Source organism: Nothobranchius furzeri, chromosome 8 (genome assembly GCF_043380555.1).
Source record: "Nothobranchius furzeri strain GRZ-AD chromosome 8, NfurGRZ-RIMD1, whole genome shotgun sequence".
Lineage (NCBI taxonomy): Eukaryota > Metazoa > Chordata > Actinopteri > Cyprinodontiformes > Nothobranchiidae > Nothobranchius > Nothobranchius furzeri.
The window spans coordinates 52,805,308-52,830,976 of record NC_091748.1 but is presented as its reverse complement, the minus strand read 5'-3'; the positions used below and the strand labels follow the sequence as shown (position 1 = coordinate 52,830,976).

At 40.4% G+C, this 25,669-nt stretch overlaps 1 protein-coding gene across 2 annotated transcripts in view; it reads left to right on the top strand.

Annotated features, from left to right (window-relative positions):
• Positions 1-281: 281 nt before the first annotated feature.
• Positions 282-25,669, top strand: part of notch2 (notch receptor 2) — an 86,060-nt gene continuing 60,672 nt past the window's right edge. For both annotated transcript variants that reach the window (XM_015971519.3, XM_015971518.3), the window contains exon 1: positions 282-578. In XM_015971519.3, coding sequence (XP_015827005.3) covers positions 506-578 — 73 coding nt within the window. In that variant the 5' untranslated portion in view covers positions 282-505. The remainder of the gene's footprint in view (positions 579-25,669) is intronic.

Sequence of the window (25,669 nt, the reverse complement as noted above, 5' to 3'; positions counted from 1 at the left end):
CCGCGAAAACGACAACTTTATTTTGTACACTTTTTCTATCTACTCGTGATGAAAACACATAATAGAACACACTATTTTTTAAACTGTAAAACAATTACTTCATTTCGACACAATATTTTATTTTAACTAGTTTTGACAACTTTTTATCCTGTGAATAGATCCAGACTGACTTCAGCGGAAGGATATGCGTTTTCTCTCGCTCACTCACTCTGACTCCAGTGCCTGGGCAGCGAAGAGAGGTGCGAGACTTTTCAGCGCCGTGTGGATTCAGATGAGCTGAACTTTAAGGGTGTTTTCTTAAGTCCATTTTTGGGGCAGCGTCTTGTAGACCACGTGTAAAGGAACGGTGACATGTTTGTAACCCGGAGCTAAAGCTAGTTTTTAACCGTTTAGACCCAGCGCGAGCCGCTTCCAACGAGACTGTTTTTTTTTTTGAGAAGTCACCGACCTGAGAGAGGCTGCTCGCTTTTGGGCTGGCTAACTCTATGTGGATTTTACTGAAAGTATGGAGCAGATACCCGGTTTATCCCTGGGCAGGTCTCTAGTCCTGGTCTTCTGCTTCATCCAGCTGTCTCACGGTAAGTCTTCATCAAACGGAGTTTGTTTTTGTTTTTCTAAAAAGTCAGGGCTCTTTACGATCACGTTTTTGCGTCTGAGGATCCGCGGCAGACAGCATCTCTCTCTCACCGCCCGCCCATCACTCGTGTCTGACCTCAAAAGCTAAGTCGTATCCTTCGTAAAAGTCTCCTTTCAGGTATCTTAAACTCACTCTACGAGGAAGTCTAATTTCGGCCTAATTTTGAGTAATATGCTACGTGGTTCCTTTTAAATGGTACGTAACATTACCAAGACCTTGACTTTTCTTCCTTAAACCTATCGAAACACCCGACAACTTTTAAAGTTTAAACACGTATAGCGGTCTCAAATCGTCTCACATGGGTGCTACATCTCATTTTCTGTCAAATTCAACATGTTATGGTTCAATGACCTACTATAGAGCTATGTCACAGCTGGCCAGATGTCGGATCAGCAAGAGCTAACATTCAAAATGGACACTTAACCTTGATAATGCTGCTACGGTGAATTTAAAGAGATGTCAGCGATAGAAGAATATTATTTTGGATTTAAATCTTAATAATTAATCATCACTTTAATTCAGACAATGTTTTAGGAGTATTTGTTTATTTATTTATTTTTCTCATTAAAAAGTAACATTACAGCCAGATTTTGAGGTGATTTAATTCCCTGTCTACAATATGAATGATGATGTACAAACTGGGTAGAATTCATTAGTTCCGGATTATTTGGAGATTATACTAATCACGTAGGGTTGTGTGCGTTTTCTATACAGCTTTAATCTGTGTGTCTTTACCATATAAAGGGAATTATTGTTGCCCCAGTGAGCGCACCTGTAAGTAATTAAGGGAAATTGCTGTCCACTATCAGAGGTCATTAAGCAGGTCCTATATGTAGACACAGAGTTTGCTCACAGTGGTCAGGGAATTAACCTGCTTTTTATTTATGTAGTAAAAAAAGGAATTATATTATCCAGATGCATTAGTTATGGTTAATGCAAGTCTGCCTGAACAATAGTTGTATTTTGGGTCTCTAGTGTCCACATTTCTTACCAGCTAATCTGATTAAAGCCCTTATGGAAACCAAAAACTTCAAATCAAAGTCATTTCACATAGGCTACATGTAGTGGTTTACTCAGTGGTTTACATTTCTTGTTTTTCTTTGTAAGAGCTCATACTCCTGATGAAGGTTCTATACATCAATACAATTTATATATATTTATGTTAAATACCTGAAGACATGGTTAGATTTTTTTAATATGTACGTGTGCTGATCATAAATTGGAATATCATGACAAAGTTGATTTATTTTAGTAATTCCATTCAATAAGTGTAACTTGTATATTAGATTAATTCATTACACAGGGACTGATATAGTTCATGTTTTCTTTTAATTTTGATGATTATAATTGACAACTAATGAAAATCCCAAATGCAGGGTCTCAAAAAATTAGAATATCAATTAAGACCAATGCAAAAAAAAAAAGGAATTTTACAAATGTTGGCCAGCTGAAGCATGTACAGCACTTAGTATTTAGCTGAGGCTTCTTTGGACAGGATTACTGCAGCAATGTGGCGTGGCATGGAGTTGATCAGTCTGTGGTGCTGCTCAGGTGTTATGAGAGACCATGTTGCTCTTGATGGTGGCCTTCAGCTCTTCTGCATTATTGGGTCTGGTGTATTACATCGTCCTCTTCACAGAACCACATCTCTGGGGTTAAAGTCAGGGGAGTTTGCTGGCCAATCAAGAACAGGGATAGCATGGCCCTTAAACCAAGTACTGGTAGATTTTGTACTGTGTGCAACTCCAAGTTCGTTTATGGCGTTCTTAACATTTTTACATAAATCTAGGTCTTCAGTTCATGTACATATTTTCAGAGTTTAGTGTGATAGCTTGTGTTGCTTATGTTTATTTCAGTAGTTGCTCTGAAAATTATGGTATCCTATTCCCATTTTAGTATATATGAAATTCTGGCCAAAATAGCTAAATTATTGTAATGTTTTATTTTTATATATTTTTATTATTTTTTCTTCACCTTTTACCTCAAATTTTACACTTGTAATGCTGCTTTTTTAAGTAGATGTTCTCATGGGCCATAGCTTACTTATGAACAGTGAAGTTACACAAAAGATGCAAACAAAGTGTTAAGCTGCTGCAGGCAATGCAAGGAGAAACATAGGAATGCTGATGGTGTTTGACATTCCTCCTTCCTCAGTTGTTTCCCTCCCTCTTTCTCTCTTAAATACACACTCAACACGCTTGAAGCACCATGATTTTTCTTTGCTTCTATGTATTTATTCATTTTACCTAATAAGTATTTTATGTACTGTTTTTGCACTGACCACTCAGTTGTGTATTGTGTCATTTACAACCATGCTTACAGTTAATGTATAAAAAAACATGTTTAGGTACTTCAATGATTATCTAAATATGCTCACTAATTTCTGTTCACTTTTCTCTGCAAGAAAAACAGATCTTTACAGATTTTCATCCCTAATACAACTGTGTGTGTGTGTGTGTGTGTGTGTGTGTGTGTGTGTGTGTGTGTGTTAGGGCTGGGGGTAAACGATTATTTTTAAAATGATTATTCTGAAGATTATTTTATCGAATAGTCGACTATTCTAATGACTATTTAGATAATTAATCTAACGATTATTTTTCTATTGCACAGTTAATAAAAACCAAAAAATCTCTAATAAATTCCTCAAAAAAATGATAAATTGTTACTGTAAGAGAATAAACACTACAGGCCTTCCATTTTGTATAACACTGCTTTTATTGTGTTGTGGTTGGTTATGTTCTGGTGACATGTAGAACTTGAGTGCAGGCTGCTGCCTGAGAGGTGGTTGGAGACGGAGTGTCGCCGTGCTGCTTTGTTTTGGTCACTTATGTGCTTGAGGCGAGTGGTGTTGCAACCCTTCCTGGAGAGTTTGGCTCGTGTGCAAAAAGGAAGGGACAATAACACGGGATTTAAAAGTTAAAATGATGATCAGGTTTATTTACAACTACAAAAAAACATAAATCTTTCCATCCACAGGTTGGGAATAATAAAACTAATTCTGCCTGTGGGGAATTAAAACAAAAGTAGGGATGTCCCACTGGGCAAAGATTACTGGGCTCTGGACCAAAATAAGGATCTCCAAAGGTCCAAATTCTAAACTGAAGAAGAAGAAAATATCATTTCTGTAGCACCTCTCAAGATAAAAATCACGAGACGCTTCACAAAAACAAAAAAATATAAAAATTGTAAAAATATAAAAAAGCATTTCGAAAATGTTTAAAAATATATTTAAAATGAGCAAGAATAAGCAATTGCGATTTAAAAGAAAAAATGTTAAGAAAGAGAGAGAGTGAATAGGAAAGAGGGAAATCAGTGGATCCTGAGGAAGGTGGAATAGGTGGGGAGAGCAGAATAAAGAGAGAGTGGTGAAGAAGGTCATACAAAAGCCAGCTTGAACAAGTGAGGCTTCAGCTGCTTTTTGAAGGAGACCACTGAGTCCACTGATCTCAGGCACAGGGGGAGAGAGTTCCAGAGTCTGGGGGTTAACTGGGTGGTTAAACCAAACTCAAGGTGATATTTTAAACTAAACCGAAAACCCACAACACTCTAAAGCCCCCTTCAGACAGGCCATGAAAAACGGAAATGTTCTGGACTCGGTCTGTAAGACCTTTCTGTCTGAATACAAACATCCAGATAACGTGTTCCGGAATTTATCCGGACGAAGCCCCTAGTAACAGGTCCGGACTTGTTACGGACAGGGTGGCTGCTTCAGACTGGTGAGGTAAAGTTCCGGACAAGGGGGAGGGGGGGGAGGAGGGGACCGGGGGACGCTGTGCGCACCCAGATAGCTCGCTCCTGTAGCATGCGGCGAACCACGGCAGCTCGCCTCCTACGGTACCGCCTAGACGTGCGACGGAGCGCTTCACACCGCTTCAGTGATTCCTTTCACCATTGAGCTTCATCATCCAGGTCTCTTATGGGCTCGACACACGGGAGGCAACAAACGACCGCGATCAGCGAAATTTGTCGCTGTCGCTTTTATTACCTGACACACGGGAGGCGATCCGCGGCAGCGGCTAGCGGCAAAGCCATCTATGCGTTCTGTTCCATGGCGAAATCGAAACTTCCGTTGTTTTGTTTGGCTGTGTCAGGTTGGAGGGAATTAAGGTTATTTAAGCGGTTCAGAGTTAATAAAGCGGTAGATATGATGTTTCACAAGGTGCTGCTAGAGTTATGTGAAATCTTACTTCTGATTTTACTATATAAACATAATAATAATCAACTTATCCTTCATGTTTGCTCGGAGAAGTGCGGAGCATCCTGCCCGCTCATTGGTCAGTGAATGAAACCTCCGTTGATTGGTCCTCGCCCGAGCGACAGCGATGAAAAGTTGAAAATGTTTCAACTTTCTGGGATCGCATCGCTGGGTTGCACGTGCACGACACGTGCACGAGTGCAAACTTTCACACGCACGTTTTTTGCGTTTCGCTTAGTAGGAGGGAGACCTGCGATTATCGCTTTGTCGCGCATGTCTCATTGAAAATGAATGGAGGAGAGGCGATGTTGCCTCCCGTGTGTCGAGCCCTTTATGCATCTTCGTGTGCGCAGAATTATGCTTAAGTGCCTCGTAATTTTTATCTTGAGAGGCGCTATAGAAATGATATTTTCTTCTTCTTCTTCTTAACATAAGTCCAAATTCCCCCCCCCCCCCCGCCGCCGCCGTCAGACATCTGGAACTTTTCCCTGCTGTCTGAACGCAGCCGAAAGGACAAGTTCCGGTACAAAAGTAGTGTGTCTGAAAACACAGTTCCGGTTAAAAACCGGATTGAATTGTCCGCAAATGTTCCAGAATGTCTGTCTGAAAAGGGCTCAAATGTAATAAAAGGGAGATCTACACCACAAAAAAGATGAGCTCTAAACCAAAACGTAACAGCTTATCCAAACACAAGAAGCTGTTAGCAAAAATGCTAACAGTAGCTTTACCTACGTTAAATTCAAGTTACCAAGTTTAAATAAACAAAAATGCCCAGCAGCAAACAAACCAGCATGGAGGAGAGACTGCTACCACCAAAACAGCTCTCCTAATGTCTGAAAGAAGCTCCTTTATGAAGGGAGAAACGCTCCCGGTGATTTTCTACATCTGCGATAGAGACGGAGCAGTGCATCTGACCTCGGAAGTTGTTGTCTGTTGCCGGGAGATGAAGGCGGGCAAAACAGGAAAGGAATCTAGTAGTGGACGGACGTTGTTCCGGGTCTTCGTTATTTGGTGGAGATGTTAGTGAAGGCGGAGAAGAGGGCGAACTAGAGGAAAAACAGGCAGATTCCACCTCTATTTACAAACTCCTGGGGATGCAACAAGTGGGCGCGGTGCGTCGACTTCCGGATCTGACGTCGACAAATTTTTCGAATCGAGCCGTCGACGTCATCGAGACTTCGCTACAGCCCTAGTGTGTGTGTGTGTGTGTATGTATATGTATATATATATATATATATATATATATATATATATATATATATATATATATGTATATATATATGTATATATATATACATACAAATATGCAGGGTTTCCCCCAGCGCTTTATAAGCTGGGCGGCCCGCCAGGCTTTGCTTTCCCACCTGCTAGGATAAGCGTCATGCCCCGCCCCCCTCCCAGACCCTACCGTGTCCGCAGACACAAACGGCGCAAAAAAACTAGAGCCCTCCATTAGCTGATACTGGTGAGAAACAGCAGCGGAACGTGTGCAACCCCCCCCCCCCCCCCTATTTTAGAGGATAAATGTGAGGGAAAAACATGATAGACAGGAGGCTATAATAGGTCATCTTTCCAGTTTCTAAGGAGCACAAAGTTTGTGAATATTTTCTATTTCAGTCTCTAGCCATCTTCGCAACAGGTCAGAAAAAACAGTTTACCTAGGAGATTTTTTTTCTACTATGAAAATGTATAGGGTAATTGTTGGTATAATTTTTCCAATAGAAAGTAATTTCTCATAAACCACATTTGTTATCAGAGCATGTGAATGTCAGAGTAACGCTAAGGTTTGACTCCTGAGCAAGTATACAATGTTGTCATTCTTGAGAAAGTTAAGCAGCCATTGTGTTGCCACACGACTTGGTGATATCCTGCTTGTGTGGGCATGTGGATGGCTGCATATTTTTGCTCAGTGAAAACAAATGTGTGTTTATTTGTTTGCATGTGTGCATGTATTGGACTGTGATGACAAATTGACAAAGGACAGCAATTGTACCACCCATGGTTCACTTGCAAGCTGCAGCGTGGTGTGAAATGTGATTTATCTACACCATGCTTCATCCTCTGCTCTGGAAGACAAAGATTTTCAGTGACCAGCCCACAACACTGCATTATTTTATGACCTACAGATCAAACCATTTTCCTGTGATTGTTTTATTAATAACAGCTTTATTCTCTGCAACACCACACATCCCTTTCAGATCTCTGATATGGTTTGTTTTCTGCACCCACTGCTGCCGTTAGCATTGGTTTGATTGTTGCTGCTTTGGTGTATTAATTTAAGATCTGCACAAATGTTTGCATTGGGAACGTGAAGTGTAAAACGTGAAAACATCTTAAGATGCCTGCTGCTATGTGAATGAAACAATTGAAGAAATGCTAGTTGTTTTTGTTTCATTAGACTCGTTTCTTCATGACATCGAGAAATAATTAAGAACACCTCCTCATAGAAAAACAGTTTGGTTTAACTACAGCATACCAGGGCCCTCGTTTATCAAACGTTCGTAGAACCTATCCTATATTCCCCCCCCACTACCGAAATTTAGAATGTGTGTACGAACAGTCAAAAGACTGATTTATGAAATGTGCGGTGGCCTCTCGTACGCACTTTCCTCCGCAACCGTCCGATGATAAATCCCACCTGTGCGTACCCAGGTGCTCGTGTCCGTTCACTGCTATTTACATAAAGAAACGCCCTCAATTACCCATATTTGGTCATGCTACGTCCTCAGCATGTGAGGGAATTCCCTGTATTTTTTTTTCTGAAAAAATAAGAAAAACTTTATTGACAGCGAGATCGAAACACTGGCTGCCGAAGCGCAAATAAACCCCCAACAAGTTGCAGATGTTATAAACGCGGTCAGGACAGAGGAGAGGTTCCTGTCAGAAGAAAAAAAATGGATTTGATAAATGTCATTTTCATTCAAGAAGTTGTTCTGTTTGGACTTAGTTTCACTTGGAAATGTCTGAGAGTGCAGCCTCAGCCTCTTCTGAGCTGTCATTGAGTCTGGTTGTGTGTATAATCAGGGAGCAGAGGAGGTTCTGGGGGGCTCTTGTAGTTGAAAAATAAAATATGAACTGGAATCGGATGGTAACACATGTCCGCCATAGTGAAATATAAGGTTATCAATATTAAATAAGTAATATTACCCATCACATTTATAATTTCAAGTCAGTCCCTGTCCTCCATTTTTGTTTGTTGCTAATGTGAAAAAAATGTAAGGGCTGCTAGTTCATTTGTTTGACTGCTGCGGTTCATTCCCATCTTATGTCTTCATAAGTTATTAAAACAAGACAAGTTGAGTTTACCACAATGCCTGTTAGTGCATCCAACCGCGCAGCAAGAAATTACTAGGGATGCTCAATATCGGTATTGGCCAATGTTATTCATTTATTAACATATCAGTATCGGTCCGATAAATACAACTGGGCCGATTTTAACAAACAATATTTTTTCCATCTTATTTCCAGTTGTTTATCTGTTTCAGAGGGTGAAGGGGGTAATGTATATTTCTTTAGTCACGTGACAATGATTGTAATAATCTCAGAAGCTTACATGTGCAGAGTTACATCACGTGCAAAGGGTCAATTGTGAAATTCTAAAAATCCCAATAAAATAAGTCGAGTCATCATTAGAGAATTTCCATTGTTTTTAGACACATTACTGTGTGTCATAATTTTGTAGCAGCAGTAATTTCCATTCAGTTTGCTCATGAGAATGTGTCCTAATTCCATGCACAGAATGAACTTCATCGTTACTGTAGTAGGTTGTGTTTGTACTGTGAAGGTCAGGGGATTACAGAGCATTGTGTGTGAACTGTTTGCAAATTAACAAAGAGTTACTGTGTTCCACATTTTTAACTAACAATTTTCATTATCCTGAGAATAAAGATCCAGGCAGCACACATCAGGCAAGAGAATCTGTCATTTCCACCGGACGACCACACTGTCTCTGTACGAATATCAAACTGTCTCTGACATATCAAAATGGATGAAATCCCACCATCTCCAACTCAACCTCTCTAAAACTGAACTACTTGTCATCCCAGCAAAACCATCCATACAGCACAATATCTCAATCCAAAATGACTTCCAATCTCTGGCTCCTTCAAAGGCAGTTCGAAATCTGGGTGTTGTGATTGATGAACACCTGACCTTTAAAGATCATGTTGCCTCTGTTGCTCGTTCATGCCGCTTTGCGCTGTATAACATAAGAAAAATCCGACCATACCTAACACAACATGCCGCCCAGCTCCTGGTGCAATCTACTGTAATCTCCCGCCTTGATTACAGCAATGCCCTTCTACTGGTCTTCCAGGCTGTACTGTGAGACCTCTTCAAATGGTCCAGAACGCAGCGGCGTGTCTGGTCTTCAATCAGCCAAAAGGAGCACATGTCACCCCTCTGTTCATTGAGTTCCACTGGCTACCACTAGCAGCACGCATCAAATTCAAATTGCTAACACTAGCATACAAAGTCCGAGATGGTACGGCTCCCATCTACCTGAATCCTCTTGCAAAGGCTTACGTCTCGGCCCGGCCGCTCCGGTCATCACAGGATCGTCGGCTAGCAGTGCCTACACCACGCTCAGGACAGTCCAGACTCTTCTCATGCATCGTTCCACAAATGTGGAATGACCTTCCAAGCACTACAAGAACAGGGGCTTCCTTTTCGACTTTCAAGAAACTCCTGAAGACCCTGCTCTTCAGAGAGCATCTTAACTAGCACCCGTCCCCCTCTCTACTGTCCACTCCTTGTTCCCTCCTCTCCACGATTCATCATGCTGCCTCACTGCCACCTACGACTGACTGGAAATTGTTTGTTGTTGTTAGCCTCAAGGGCAACATGCCGATTATCACTTGTAAGTCGCTTTGGACAAAAGAGTCTGCTAAATACTAGGGATGCACCGATCAGGTTTTTTGTTGCCGATCACCGATACCGATATCAAAGAATGCTGATCACCGATACCGATCACCGATACCGATCACGTGGATTGGCCAGAAATTTTCTACAACATTATGAGTGCTACAAACTACATAATCTGGGAATAAAGGAAATGCAACCTAATCTAAAATGGTCTGTATTAGGGTTGTCACGGTGTGAAAATTTAACCTCACGGTTATTGTGACCAAAATTACCACGGTTTTTGGTATTATCGCGGTATTTTTTTAAACGTGCTACATTTTCACACAATTAAATAAACCCTGTATGTCAGGAAATATTGTCCTCAGTTAGTGTCTAAATTTAGCCTAAAATGTTTTATTTTGTAATTATGTTGTTTATTTGTTTATATTTTTCCCCTTTAGTCTTTAAAATACCAATATTTGCCCATAACTTCTTATTTTATGTCTGTTTGATGTCATCATTTTAAAAATATTAGATCAGATGATATTCAGTACTCAAGTAGCCTTCTAATCAGATACTTTTTTACCCTTACTTGAGTAATAAACCCTATATCAGGAAATTATTGTCCTCGGTTTGTGTCTAAATTTTGCCTAAAATGTGTTATTTTGTAATTATGTTGTTTATTTGTTTACATTTTTCCCCTTTAGTCTTTAAAATACCAATATTTGCCCATAACTTCTTATTTTATGTCTGTTTGATGTCATCATTTTAAAAATATTAGATCAGATGATACTCAGTACTCAAGTAGCCTTCTAATCAGATACTTTTATAACCTTACTTGAGTACTAAACCCCTTATCAGGAAAATATTGTCCTCGGTTTGTGTTCCAGTGAGCTTTGCAGATGTGGGAAAATGTCATCAGGCAGTAATCATTGTTAAATTCATAATTATTCTCGGAGAGAGACCAACTCTTATCTGCCCCTGGGAGCCCCGTAATGCATAGCGTCATTTCAACATGGGGGTGTCCGCGACACGGTTTATATGCAGGTAGCGGCGCTGCGGCTGCTTTATATAGTGACTTGTTGCATTCTACCTCAACCCAAATCCTCGGATCACGCATTTTAGCTAAAACGCTAACGTTAGCTTGCCTTGCGTTGACTGTAGAGTTGTGGGTGATGTTCACGTAGATGTGTCATGAGATTTGAAGCGTTGCTGCCTTTCACAGACACTTTTTCTGCACGTGCTGCAAACAGGATAGCCGTCTTCTATAAACTCCCTCGGCATTCTTCAAATATCTAAAAGATGCCCGTAATTCCGACTTTGTCTTCTTTGAGGGATAAAAAATGTCCTCCTGAGCGCTGCCGTCTCCTCCTTTGGCCATTATTTCAGCTTTAGCTTCAAGAAAGTTTTGTTGTAAACAGCAAAGCGTGCATGTGCCGCCGGTCTTGCAACTTCAGCAGATGATACGGTGGCTGGTAAGGGTCACCGCGCCTACACCGCAGCCACGGTAAACCCACCAAGATAATATAGTTTTTTTAAAAAACAAGACGGTTATTATTATTGTCAACTTTTTTTTTTTTTTTTTTTTTACCTGGGTTTACCGCTACACTGGTTACCGTGACAACCCTACCTGATCGGTCTGCTTTGATCTATTTTGAAAATTCCGATCAAAACCGATAGGGGCGCTCTCGGCCGATTACGATCAAATGCCGATCCATCGGTGCATCCCTACTAAATACATAAACATAAACATAAGAGAAGGATGGAAATAAATTACAGAAAGTTGTCTAAGGAAAAATTATAGACGAGTCTATATTTAATTATTATGAATAATGCATCTGGAAATTTATCTCTCAGGAATTTCATATTTAACAAAACCATTGAATTATTGTTTTCTGATTAGTAGGGCTGGGGGTAAACGATTATTTTTAAAACGATTATTCTGACGATTATTTTATCGAATAGTCGACTATTCTAATGACTATTTAGACAATTAATCTAATGATTATTTTTCTATTGCACAGTTGATAAAAACCAAAAAATCTCTAATAAATTCCTCAAAAAAATTGATAAATTCTTACTGTAAGAGAATAAACACTACAGGCCTTCCATTTTGTATAACACTGCGTTTATTGTGTTGGTTGGTTATGTTCTGGTGACGTGTAGAACTTGGGAGTGCAGGCTGCTGCCTGAGAGGTGGTAGAAGATGGAGTGTCTCCATGCTGCTTTGTTTTGGTCACTTATGTGCGTGAGGCGAGTGGTCTTACGGGTTAAACCAAACTCAGGTGATATTTTACACTAAACCGAAAACCCACAACACTCTAAATGTAATAAAAGGGAGATCTACACCACAAAAAAGATGAACTCTAAACCAAAACGTACGTAACAGCTTATCCCAACGCAAGAAGCTGTTAGCGAAGATGCTAACAGTAGCTTTACCAACGTTAAGTTCAAGTTACCAAGTTTAAATAAACCAAAATCACCCAGCAGCAAACAGACCAGCACGGAGGAGAGACTGCTACCACCAAAACAGCTCTCCTCATGTCTGAAAGAAGCTCCTTTATGAAGGGAGAAACGCTCCCGGTGATGTTCTACATCTGCGGTAGAGACGGAGCAGCGCATCTGACCCGGAAGTTGTTGTCCGTTGCCGGGAGACGAAGGCGGGCAACACAGGAAAATAATCTAGTAGTGGACGGACATTGTTCCGGGTCTTCGGTATTTGGCGGAGATGTTAGTGAAGGCGGAGAAGAGGGCGAACTAGAGGAAAAACAGCCAAATTTCTCCTCTATTTACAAACTCCTGGGGATGCAACAAGTGGGCGCGGTGCGTCGACTTCCGGATCTGACGTCGACAAATTTTTAGAATCGAGCCGTCGACTTCGTCGAGGCTTCGCTACAGCCCTACTGATTAGCAATTGATCCAAAATTCAATACATTTAAATACATAGATATTAATAAATACCATTTTGATAAAATTAGTCGCAGCTTGTTATCTTAGATCAACAAAATGTGCACTGAAATATGATAAATACATTTACCTAAACATGTAAGAAATATAGGTCTTGCTTGTCATAACACTGAAGTAACGGTAATAGTGGTACTTGTTTTAGGTTCATGATTGAAACACTAGCTGTACATATAAAATAAGAGGTTCTGTTAGAGGGAAGAACTTTGAATATCAAAAAAGGTTGGGAAACTCCCTGCATTTGTGTTATTTTGGACAACTCACCTTGTTTAGTTTTTTTTCTCACACTCTTACAGAATTTCATAAAGCCACCCAGTTTCAAAACCATCTCAGCCCAACTACATGCTCAGCTTAGACTACCAACTCATCCAATAATTTTCACTCGCAAGTTGGTTGGGTGTTCAGCAGAGAAACTACTGACTGCATACTATCTGAAAATCTTTTTAATATGTTGTATGTTTTTACAGCATTTTTAGAAATTGTCTTTATAATTGAATTAAAAAACACTGGAAACTCCTGACCTAATTTGATTTCTTTCTGTTGAGTATATTCAGAGTCTGCTGTCACTGATTCAGTGCCAAGCAGGGATTTTCTTCACATTAAATGCACATAAGGTTTAATGAGTCACATATAACATACAGGTGCTGGCCAGTAAATTAGAATATCATCAAAAGGTTGAAAATATTTCAGTAATTCCATTCAAAACGTGAAACTTGTACATTATATTCATGCAATGCACACAGACCAATGTATTTCCGATGTTTATTACGTTTAATTTTGATATTTATAGGTGACAACCAATGAAAACATCAAATCTGGTATCTCAGAAAATTAGAATATTCTAAAGGCCAATGAAAAAATGTTTGTTTCTCTAATGTTGGCCAACTGAAAAGAATGAACATGAAAAGAATGTGCATGTATAGCACTCAATACTTAGTCGGGGCTCCTTTTGCCTCAATAACTGCAGTAATGCGGCGTGGCATGGACTCGATCAGTCTGTGGCACTGCTCAGGTGTTATGAGAGCCCAGGTTGCTCTGATAGTCGTCTTCAGCTCCTCTGCATTGTTGGGTCTAGCGTATTGCATCCTCCGCTTCACAATACCCCATAGATTTTCTATGGGGTTAAGGTCAGGCGAGTTTGCTGGCCAATCAAGGACAGGGATACCATGGTCCTTGAACCAGGTGCTGGTGGTTTTGGCACTGTGTGCAGGTGCCAAGTCCTGTTGAAAGGTGAAGTCTGCATCCCCATAAAGTTGGTCAGCAGCAGGAAGCATGAAGTGCTCTAAAACTTCCTGGTAGACGGCTGCATTGACCCTGGACCTCAGGAAACAGAGTGGGCCAACACCAGCAGATGACATGGCACCCCACACCATCACTGACGGTGGAAACTTTACACTGGACCTCATGCAACGTGGATTCTGTGCTTCTCCGCTCTTCCTCCAGACTCTGGGTCCTTGATTTCCAAAGGAAATGCAGAACTTGCTTTCATCAGAAAACATAACTTTGGACCACTCAGCATCAGTCCAGTCCTTTTTGTCCTTGGCCCAGGCGAGACGCTTCTTGCGCTGTTTCATGTTCAAGAGTGGCTTGACACACGGAATGCGACACCTGAATCCCATGTCTTTCATGAGTCTCCGCGTGGTGGTTCTTGAAGCGCTGACTCCAGCTGCAGTCCACTCTTTGTGGATCTCCCCCACATTTTTGAATGGGTTTGTCGTCACAATTCTCTGCAGGGTGCGGTTATCCCTAGAGCTTGTACACTTTTTTCTACCACATTTTTTCCGTCCCTTCGCCTGTCTGTTAATGTGCTTGGACACAGAGCTCTGCGAACAGCCAGCTTCTTTAGCAATCACCTTTTGTGTCTTGCCCTCCTTGTGCAAGGTGTCAATGATTGTCTTTTGGACAGCTGTTAAGTCAGAAGTCTTCCCCATGATTGTGGTGCCTTCAAAACAAGACTGAGGGACCTTTTAAAGGCCTTTGCAGGTGTTTTGAGTAAATCAGCTGATTAGAGTGGCAGCAGGTGTCTTCTATATTCAGCCTTTTCAGAATATTCTAATTTTTTGAGATACCAAATTTGGAGTTTTCATTAGTTGTCACTTATGAATATCAAATTTAAATGTAATGAACATTGGAAATACATTGGTCTGTGTGCATTGCATGAATATAATGTACAAGTTTCACGTTTTGAATGGAATTACTGAAATATTTTCAACCTTTTGATGATATTCTAATTTACTGGCCAGCACCTGTACATTTCTGTCCTAAACCTTGTGGAAACAGACCTTTTTTGTCTCTTCTAATGAAATTTACAAGATCAACTTGAGACATCCCAGGTTATCACATGATTTTGGTGTTATTTCTGGCATTTTTCTGTTTCTTACAGTAAGACACCGCCCTGAAACCAAAGCAGACCTGCAAAGTAAAGCCTTGTGTGGGGTTTGTCTTGTTGGTACCTCTGCTGTTTGTGTGGGCCAGCAGAGCTCCCCTCAGGGCAGTAGTGTTTAGTTTGAGGTTTGTCTCTCCTTTCATGCTGAGCTTAGGGATTTTTACTGCAAGTTACCATGACAACTATTTATCCTATTGGATATAGAAACTTGTGCAGCAATTCCAGGAAGTGGGGTTACTTCCTCACTCAGCATGAACAACTTCCTGGCCTCTCCTGTATGGATATGTGCCAGGAGTCATTGACACCCATTCGTGTGCAGGCTTTGTTGACAGTTTTGTAATTACTTCCCTTATCAACTCAACCCCCTTCCGTTTCACTTTCTCTGTCTCCTATTTAAGGCTGGCTTTTCTGTGAACTCCAGCTGATCCACGCTTGCTTGTTGGCTTCTTTTCCTGATGGTATTTCTATCATTCCTGTATATTTTCATTTCCCTCTCTTTTTCGTTTGTATTTGTGTATTTTTTTTATTTTAATTTGATTAATTGAAAAAATGTTTTTTTATTGTGCTTGTGAAACGCCTTGTGATATTTATCATGAAAGACGCTGTAGAAAAAAACTTTCTTTGTTGTTTCTTCTTCGTAACAGAAATAAAAACCATTGATGCAATTTCTGTCAGATGTTGGCGTCTCGAATCATATGCTCCTACAAGCCATTTAAAAAGTTCCATTATTGTGACTTCATAATAAGGAAAATAAACATTGAACCAGCTTTAACATGTCGACCCTTAAGGCCGATTTATGCTTTTCTGCCAGCTCGAGAGTGGAGTCACACGCACACACATTGACAGAGACGTTTTCCCTTCAGACTTCTCCGTCAGATGGGGAGTTCCCCGCCAGGACAACAGAGGGCGTAGTGCTTTTCTGGGATATCCTGCCACCATTACTGTCATGTATCCAGTCTACAATAACATATTTCTTATTTTCTGTTGTGTTTATGTATTTCAGAGGCTTTTTAACGTGAACAAATTTGTCCCTTTTTCTCCTCCACCTCTACATGTGATCGCCACCTCAAAACTCACGTTTCCCATGAGTTCTGTTCACAAAAAATGCTTGCTGCTTATCTTTGTACTCCTTCAGTCACAAGTGAATAAACTTTCATATTTTTGGACTGTTTCCACAAGATGTTCTTTATTCTGCTAGATATCTTTGGCTCTCTTTACTTTTTGAGGGACCAATAGCGGTGCTGTTGTAGGGCTGGGTAGGGCTGGGCGATATGGCAAAAATAGAATATCACGATTTTTCCAATATTTTATCACGATTTCGATTTTATCATGATTTTTTATCCATGAATAGCATAACTTCAATTGCGTATTAAAGAAGAGAAACATTAAATAAATAAACATTTATTCATATTAGGGATAATCAGCACAGTGCTAACACACTTATATTTTAAACTCACACCAGAGATGATAAAAGCCCTGAGAGAAACAAATACAAAAATCAGTTTTTCTCGTTTTTCAAGTAACTTAACATAAATTAAAATCGTAAACCTATTTAAAGTGCAAACATGTCAATTGCAAACGTATTGTGCAAACATTAACTTGTTCAAAATACTATGTAGCTCCCAATTGCTCATGTAGTGGATAGTTAAGCTCAAATACGGCTCTGATGTGCGGCTGGACCAGAGATCGCTTGTGGTAGCAAAAAACAGCGCATTCTGAATATTTTCTGCAACAAGTCTCTAAATAAAGTAAACATTTCCAGTGCAGAGTGGAGACAACCCATAGAAGCACTGATTTGATCTCATTTCAGAGAAAAATAGAACAGGTTAGATGCACCTAATAAATAAAATTACTAACAAACTCAGGATTCTTTCTTTGCTTCACTGTTCTGGTGCTGAAAATAGCACTAATGCGGATCAAAGGAGATACACAGATAAATGCACCTCTTATTTATTATTTGGAAACTACATTTACTGCAGCTGGCAGAGGCAGAGATTGTTTCTATCGATACACGGAGTTTACAGAATCATTTTAAATTTTAATAGGGGAAGACTGCAGGAGGGAGCGGTAAAATACAGGTGGTCCCCAACAAAAACAAGAAACTACGAGTCTGATGAAACCCGCTGGTTTTCCATCAGGCAGTCACGGGTCAGCTCCAACGACCCAGTGACCGAACTCAGTCCGGTACCGACACCGGCTCGGCAGAGGGTGGACGAGCCGAGGCGGCGTCGTGCTCTGCTTAAGAAGCGGTGTTATTTTCCTGCTTCAGAAGAAGCGTCCAACGTGTTTTTACGCTTTCTCCGAGACATGTCACGTCACTGAGTTGTTAGCGCCGCGGGCTAAGGAAACCCTGCGTTCCTCTTCGGAACGAAAACCTCGTTGTCGCTCAGCCGCGGCGAAGCCATGTTTGTTCACACACAAATGAAAACAAGCGGGGCACTAATATATTACTATGACTCACTCTGATTGGTTAAGGGTCAAACAAAGGCGTGTCATTCGCCTGGGGTTAGTTCCATTTTCATTCAGAGGCAGAAATTCAACAGCAGAGCTGTGAATCGTGATAAAACGGTCTCTCAAAAATGACAGACCGTCAGCTGTGTAGATCGTAAAACGGTCTAAAATCATCATATCGCCCTAGGGCTGGGCCTTTGTTTGACCCTTAACCAATCAGAGTGAGTCATAGTAATGTCATAGTAATATATTAGTGCCCCGCTTGTTTTCACCTGTGTGTGAACAAACATGGCTTCGCCGCGGCTGAGCGACATCGAGGTTTTCGTTCCGAAGAGGAACGCAGGGTTTCCTTAGCCCGCGGCGCTAACAACTCAGTGACGTGACATGTCTCGGAGAAAGCGTAAAAACACTTTGGACGCTTCTTCTGAAGCAGGAAAATAACACCGCTTCTTAAGCAGAGCACGACGCCGTCTCGGCTCGTCCACCCTCTGCCAAGCCGGTGTCGGTACCGGACTGAGCTCGGTCACTGGGTCGCTGGAGCTGCCCCGTGACTGCCTGATGGAAAACCAGCGGGTTTCATCAGACTCGTAAAGTTTCTTGTTTTTGCTGGGGAACCCCTGTATTTTACTGCTCCCTCCTGCGGTCATCCCCTATGAAAAGTTTAAATGAATCTGTAAATTCCGTGTATCAATAGAAACAATCTCTGCCTCTGCAGTGGCTGTGCTGGGTCAATGTTATCGAGCTCAGTCCGGCTCGGCGGTGAACGAGCCGAGGCGACGTCCTGCTCTGCTTAAGAAGAGGTGTTATTTTCCCGCTTCAGAAGAAGCGTCCAACGTGTTTTTACGCTTTCTCCGAGACATGTCACGTCGCTAAATTATTAGCGCCGCGCGCTAACACGCCAATAGTGCAGCGTAGCCTGCTGGAGGTTTTAAGGGTTCAGATGAAAACACCTGACCTCTCAGGCTGCTCACACATCGATCTTAAGTTGTCGCTGTTGCGCTCATGCCGTAATACAGTATTAGATGCGGTTCAAGTCAGACATGAAAAAATAAATTTTACACGAATAAGTGATGCTTAGCCTGGTGGGGGGAGGAGAACCTGGCCTAATAAGCACTGGAGGAAACCCTGTCAAGATCGTCAACACTCGTTTATCTTATCGCTATTGAAACATGTATACCAAAAAGCATTATATCCACTGCTACCTTTCTAATTTTAAACTCAGTAACTTATGCTGTAACTTCACCTTGCCCTGCCTGCTCCTCTTTGCTGCCCGCCGGCTGTGATCACAAGCGACAACATAGTAGTTCCCGCTGCTTCTTCGAGAAACAATGCAAAAATAAAAATAAAAACTTGGGATCTTGTAGGCGTGGCGGTGGGATTTCAGCCGTGGCGGCCCGCCACGGCTACGCCTACGTAAGGGAAACCCTGTGCTGAGCAGACCACCCTGTAGTTTTTATTGTGGACTACCACCTTCAAGATTTTGAAAGTCAGAAATAATTAATTTAACATTTTTGTTCTTTTCTAGATACTGCTTTTTTCAGCAGGTTTTGCACACATTTTCCCCGGTTTTAGCAATTAGAATTTTTTTTAAACTTGTGCTTTTGTGCTTGTTCTGTTTGTCTTATGAGCTCATTCTCCACATGATGTCCACACACAATGCATTCCAGAACTAGAAGATTAGGTGAAAGTAAGGGGAAGAACCATGTCTGATTAGAAAGAGTCCACCTAACAGTAATCAATGAGCTAGGTAAAGTCTGTACTTCTTTGCCTGCACCATCTGGTCATAGTTTCATTGTTGACTTTGTCAATCAGGTCTTATCAAGTGCCTCATTCCTGGAAAATGTTGCTATCTGTGGTGAATTGATAGCAAAGTGTGAGAACAGCCAGTCGAGCAGAAAAGTCATAATGTGAGTTCTCCGAATAACAATGCACTAGTTAAGCATCTGAATGTGTGTGAACAGCAGTTTGTTTTACTTTCTGGCTGATTTAGGATTAGGGTTGAAAAGATTTTTCAAATTTTTGGTATGAGAGTTGGTAACCTTTACAACACTTAATGGAATGTCTGTGTGTGTTTTTATTGTGTGTTTATGCACAGTGTTAGGAAGGTTATCCAAAATGTGTTAGGATTATTACATCTGGCAGTTGTGTGGGAAGCAATTGGAAGATGCAAAGTATTTTTTCTGGTTTGTGCTTCAATTGTTTTCTTCCATCTGCACTGTGACAACAAAGTTAACTATGAAATTATTTCCCATATCAAACTATAAGCAGTCATTGTAAAATTAAGTACACTCTTAATTTTAAGGTTAACAGATGAGTACATGTAAGTGTTTGTTTAAAAATAGTTTAATAAAATCTTAAAGGAACACCTGATGTGAACACAGTCAATTTTGTTGGATACTCGTGCAATGACAATAGAACAATCTTGAGTCTTGTGAATTTTACTTAAAATTAGGCCAAAAAGCAAAGTCAGTGTTAGTAAACTTAACAGTTTAGTTTTACAGGGGATTAATTGAGTTTTTTGTATTCTGCCTGTAGCGAGAAGTCTCACTGCTCAGTCAGTCAGTCATTGATTTAGTTCATTGTGGTTTGTGGGGGATATTTCATGCACAGCTCTCATGGTGCCACCATGGCATTTAAATGTGGTTGAGGTTGGTACTTCAACAGGGTCATTGCAACACTGATTCTTTTCTTTTTCAACCATTTTTTTGTATATTTGTGGCTATTCTTTGGATTTATAATCTAATTGCTTGTCACAGTTTCAGTCATCAGCTGTCTGGCAAGTGACCTGCCTTTGAGTCCAAAATTATCTGAAGTACTCAATGCTGTGCTCAATTACTGTAATGTGCCCAAGTCTGGTAGTTGCAAAACAAGTTCAAACAACTGGTCATCTGCAACATGGGTTGGAGGTTTGTTTGGTCTCATTTTCAGTTTAAATTTCCTCACTTTTAACACTGTGGATGCTGATCTTGCCCAACAGCTCTGCTTCATACTCCTTGTGGTTTATCTATCTATCTATCTATCTATCTATCTATCTATCTATCTATCTATCTATCTATCTATCTATCTATCTATCTATCTATCTATCTATCTATCTATCTATCTATCTATCTATCTATCTATCTATCTATCTATCTATCTATCTATCTATCTATCTATCTATCTATCTATCATCGATCTATCTATCATCGATCGATCGATCGATCGATCTATCGATATACACATTCTGTGTGTGTATATATATATATATATATATATATATATATTAGGGATGCTCCGATCCGATCACGTGATCGGAAATCGGGCCCGATCATGTGACTTTTAAAAGATCGGAATCGGATGTTAAAGATCGGATTTAACCTTATAAAACAACAAGCATGACATTTTTAATCAATCTTGAGCTTCAAATTGAATAACAATGGCTTAATTTTGTACCAAGTTTCACTTCCTCAATAACAACATGACAACACCATACATCAGCCTTAACGTCACATGTTTTAAAGTGGACCGCGGAATTCAGGTTGCAGTTAGCTAGCAGGTTAATGCCCATCTCGCTCCAGGAGGGCAAAAAATGTCAGCGGTTTGGAATCATTTTAAACTGGAGACCGAATGCTGTCCAACAGCCACTTGCAACGTGTGCAAACTGAGTGTTTCACGTGGTGGAAAAGACAGAGCTGCTTTTAACACCACGAACCTGATCCGCCATCTCAAGAGCAAACATCCAGCTCAATATTCCGAGTTCACCACGACAACGCAGATCAAAACATGGAGCCAGCCGACACTGGAAGCTATGCTGAAAAACAAAGAAAAACTTTTTATGGTATCATGTTGGATGCCGTCATATAAATAACAATAATAATAATAATAATAATAATAATAATAATAATAACAGGTCAATTTGGAGGCAGTCTCCCTTTTTTCTTGCTATTTTATTGTATTGCTGAAGTATCGGATCGGGACTCGGTATCGGCAGATACTCAAAATCAAATGACTCGGAATCGGATCGGGAGCCAAAAAATGTGATCGGAACATCCCTCATATATATATATATATATATATATATATATATATATATATATATATATATATATATATATATATATATATACATGTGTGTATATATATATATACATGTGTGTATATATATATATACGTGTATATATATATATATATACGTGTGTATATATATGTATGTATATATGTATATACGTGTGTATATATATGTATGTATATATATGTGTATACGTGTGTATATATATGTATGTATATATATGTGTATACGTGTGTATATATATGTATGTATATATATGTGTATACATGTGTACATATATGTATGTATATATATGTGTATACATGTGTATATATATGTGTATATATATATATATATATATATTAGGGCTGTAGCGAAGCCTAGATGACGTCGACGGCTCGATTCTAAAAATCCGTCAACGTCAGATCCGGTAGTCGACGCACCGCGCCCACTTGTTGCATCCCCAGGAGTTTGTAAATAGAGGTGGAATCTGCCTGTTTTTCCTCTAGTTCGCCCTCTTCTCCGCCTTCACTAACATCTCCGCCAAATACCAAAGACCCGGAACAACGTCCGTCCACTACTAGGTTCCTTTCGTGTTTTGCCCGCCTTTGTCTCCCGGCAACGAACAACAACTTCCGGGGTCAGATGCGCTGCTCCGTCTCTATCGCAGATGCAGAAAATCACCGGGAGCGTTTCTCCCATCATAAAGGAGCTTCTTTCAGACATTAGGAGAGCTGGTTTGGTGGTAGCAGTCTCTCCTCCATGCTGGTCTGTTTGCTGCTGAGTGTTTTTGGTTTATTTAAACTTGGTAACTTGAACTTAACGTTGGTAAAGCTACTGTTAGCATTTTCGCTAACAGCTTCTTGCGTTTGGATAAGCTGTTACGTTTTGGTTTAGAGTTGATCTTTTTTGTGGTGCAGATCTCCCTTTTATTACATTTAGAGTGTTGTGGGTTTTCGGTTTAGTTTAAAATATCACCTTGAGTTTGGTTTAACCACCCAGTTTAGAGTTTGGAACTTTGGAGATTCTTATTTTGGTCCAAAACCCTGTAATCTTTGCCCAGCGGGACACCCCTACTTATTTGTACTTTTGTTTTAATTCCCCACAGGCAGAATTAGTTTTATTACTCCCAACCTGTGGATGGAAAGATTTTTTTTTTGTAGTTGTAAATAAACCTGATCATCATTTTAACTTTTAAATCCCACATTATTGTCCCTTCCTTTTTGCACACGAGCCAAACTCCCCAGGAAGAGTCGTAACACCACTCGCCTCACGCACATAAGTGACCAAAACAAAGCAGTATGGAGACACTCCATCTTCTACCACCTCTCAGGCAGCAGCCTGCACTCCCAAGTTCTACAAGTCACCAGAACATAACCAACCAACACAATAAAAGCAGTGTTATACAAAATGGAAGGCCTGTAGTGTTTATTCTCTTACAGTAACAATCAATTTTTTGGAGGAATTTATTAGAGATTTTTTGGTTTTTATTACCTGTGCAATAGAAAAATAATCATTAGATTAATTGTATAAATAGCCATTAGAATAGTCGACTATTCGATAAAATAATCGTCAGAATAATCGTTTTAAAAATAATCGTTTACCCCCAGCCCTAATATATATAGATGTGTGTGTGTATATATATATATATATATATATATATATATATATATATATATATATATATATATATATATATATATATATATATATATGTGTGTGTATAAATATATATAGATGTGTATATATGTATATATAGATGTGGCCTTTCTGCGTGGAGTTGCGTGTTCTCCCCATGCATGCGTGGGTTTCCTCCGGGTACTCCGGTTTCCCCCACAGATCACAACATGCCCTATAGGTTAAAAAAAAAAAATTGTAAGTCGCTTTGGGTAAAAGCGTCTGCTAAGCACATAAACATATATCTATGTATATATATATATATATATATAGATGTGTGTGTGTATATATATATATATATAGATGTGTGTGTATATATATATATAGATGTGCGTGTATATTAGGGATGCACCGATGGATCGGCATTTGATCGTAATCGGCCGATAGCGCCCCTATCGGTTTTGATCGGAATTTTCCAAATAGATCAGAGCAAACCGATCAGGTAGGGTTGTCACGGTAACCAGTGTAGCGCTAAACCCCGGTAAAAAGAAAAAAAGAAAAAAAGTTGACAATAATAACCGTCTTGTTTTTAAAAAAACTATATTATCTTGGTGGGTTTACCGTGGCTGCGGTGTAGGCGCGGTGACCCTTACCAGCCACCGTATCATCGGCTGAAGTTGCCGGCGGCACATGCACGCTTTGTTTACAACAAAACTTTCTTGAAGCTAAAGCTGAAATAATGGTCAAAGGAGGAGACGGCAGCGCTCAGGAGGACATTTATTATCCCTCAAAGAAGACAAAGTCGGAAGTACATAGGGCTGCAACAAACGATTATTTGGATAATCGATTAATCGGATGGGGTCTCGACACGATTAATCGATTAATCGGATTACATGGGGAAATTTTTAAAAACTGCTAGGGAAACGTTATTTCTCTCCTTCCTTCACTTTATTTAACACAACATTATTAGAAAACAGTTCAATAGCAGAAAAACAACATGCCATCACCTAAATTGTCTTATAAGGTGTATAGACAGAGACCCTAAGCTACATCTATCTGTGACCTAAAATGCTTGGTCCAAGTTAAACAGCTTAAGGGCAATTCTCATCTGTTTTGTTTGATCTCATCTGTTAACATTTATTTTAAATGTAATTAAACATAGGCTGTGAATTAATCAAAATTGATCACTATTTCCAAAACTGACTGAAAAAATACCAAATAAAACAAAAGTAAATGAATGCCATCCTCCTTGCGATGATGCCCTGGGCAACTGCCATAAAGTCACATCAAGAAATGCTGCTGATCATTCCAATGATCCCAAATAAGCCCCATTCCCACCTGTACCGGGTCGGCCCGGGCCGGGTAGCCCCAGTCGGCCCCAGCCTGGCCCGGTTGATTCCACACATCCTTGCCTTAAGCCCATGTGGGCTGATTCTACCCACCAATCAGAGGCTTGCTCTAATGGAAGGTGTGAATGGGCTGATTCTACCCACCAATCAGACGCTTGCTCTAATGGAAGGTGTGAATTTGCTGTCAGCAGTGGGCGTGTTGGCCCTGGTCGGCCTGAAGCAGTACCCCTCGGGAAGAGGGCCGAGAATGAGCCTTGGTTGGCCCGGGAAAATTCCAGGCCACCCAGATATGTAAACAACCTACGCTACCCGGCCCGGGCCGACCCGGTACAGATGGGAATGGCCCATTAGACTCACATTAGGCCACATGAAAGCAACTGAACCCAAAAATATATTAACCAGTATATAACTGCACTCTCACACAACACGCCTGCAGCAACAGTTAGGACTCCTCCCTCCCTTTTAAAAGCGTTTTTGCTTCCGAGGACATTGTGGTTGTAAAACCACATGCTAGTAGTCTGGCCCCGGTGTGATCAACCAGTTTCTGCGGGAATGTGACGGCGGAACCAGGGCCAGATTAACACTTTGTTGTACCCTGGGCAACAATATTCAAGGGCTCCATCATCACGACCCAAGGATCACCATAATGTGGTCACATACAGAATATTTTACTGTGATATGCAGTAAATATACTCAATACTTGAATGCCTGACAACACGTAACCCGCCCAGAGTAACCTTTGACCCACCTCGTGTGGACTGACCAATGAGGAGAGGGTCTTAACTTGAGGCCCTCTCTTCATTGGTCAGTCTGCATGAGACTGACTCTCAACTGACGTTCAGTCATAGGCAGCGAAGCGTCTCTGTGCAGCGCAAAAGCCCGGGTGGACAGTTTGTTTAATGTAGGGTGACCATATTTCCATTTCCAAACAAGAGGACAGGGGATCTGTGCCTATGACGTCACACTATGGCAACGCCACACAAACCATGTTGGGACCCATTTTTTGTAAGAACTAAATTAATATCAGATTCTGCCAATTAAAGGGCTCTAAAACAATTCATATGTAAATATTTTGCATATTTAATGCAAAATCTAATTTTTCTGCTTTAGTGCTGCAACAAGGTTTTATTAATAATAAATTATTATACCTTTTGTTTTACTACAGCATCGGTAAGCTTCCTGTGCACAGATTATTAAGGAT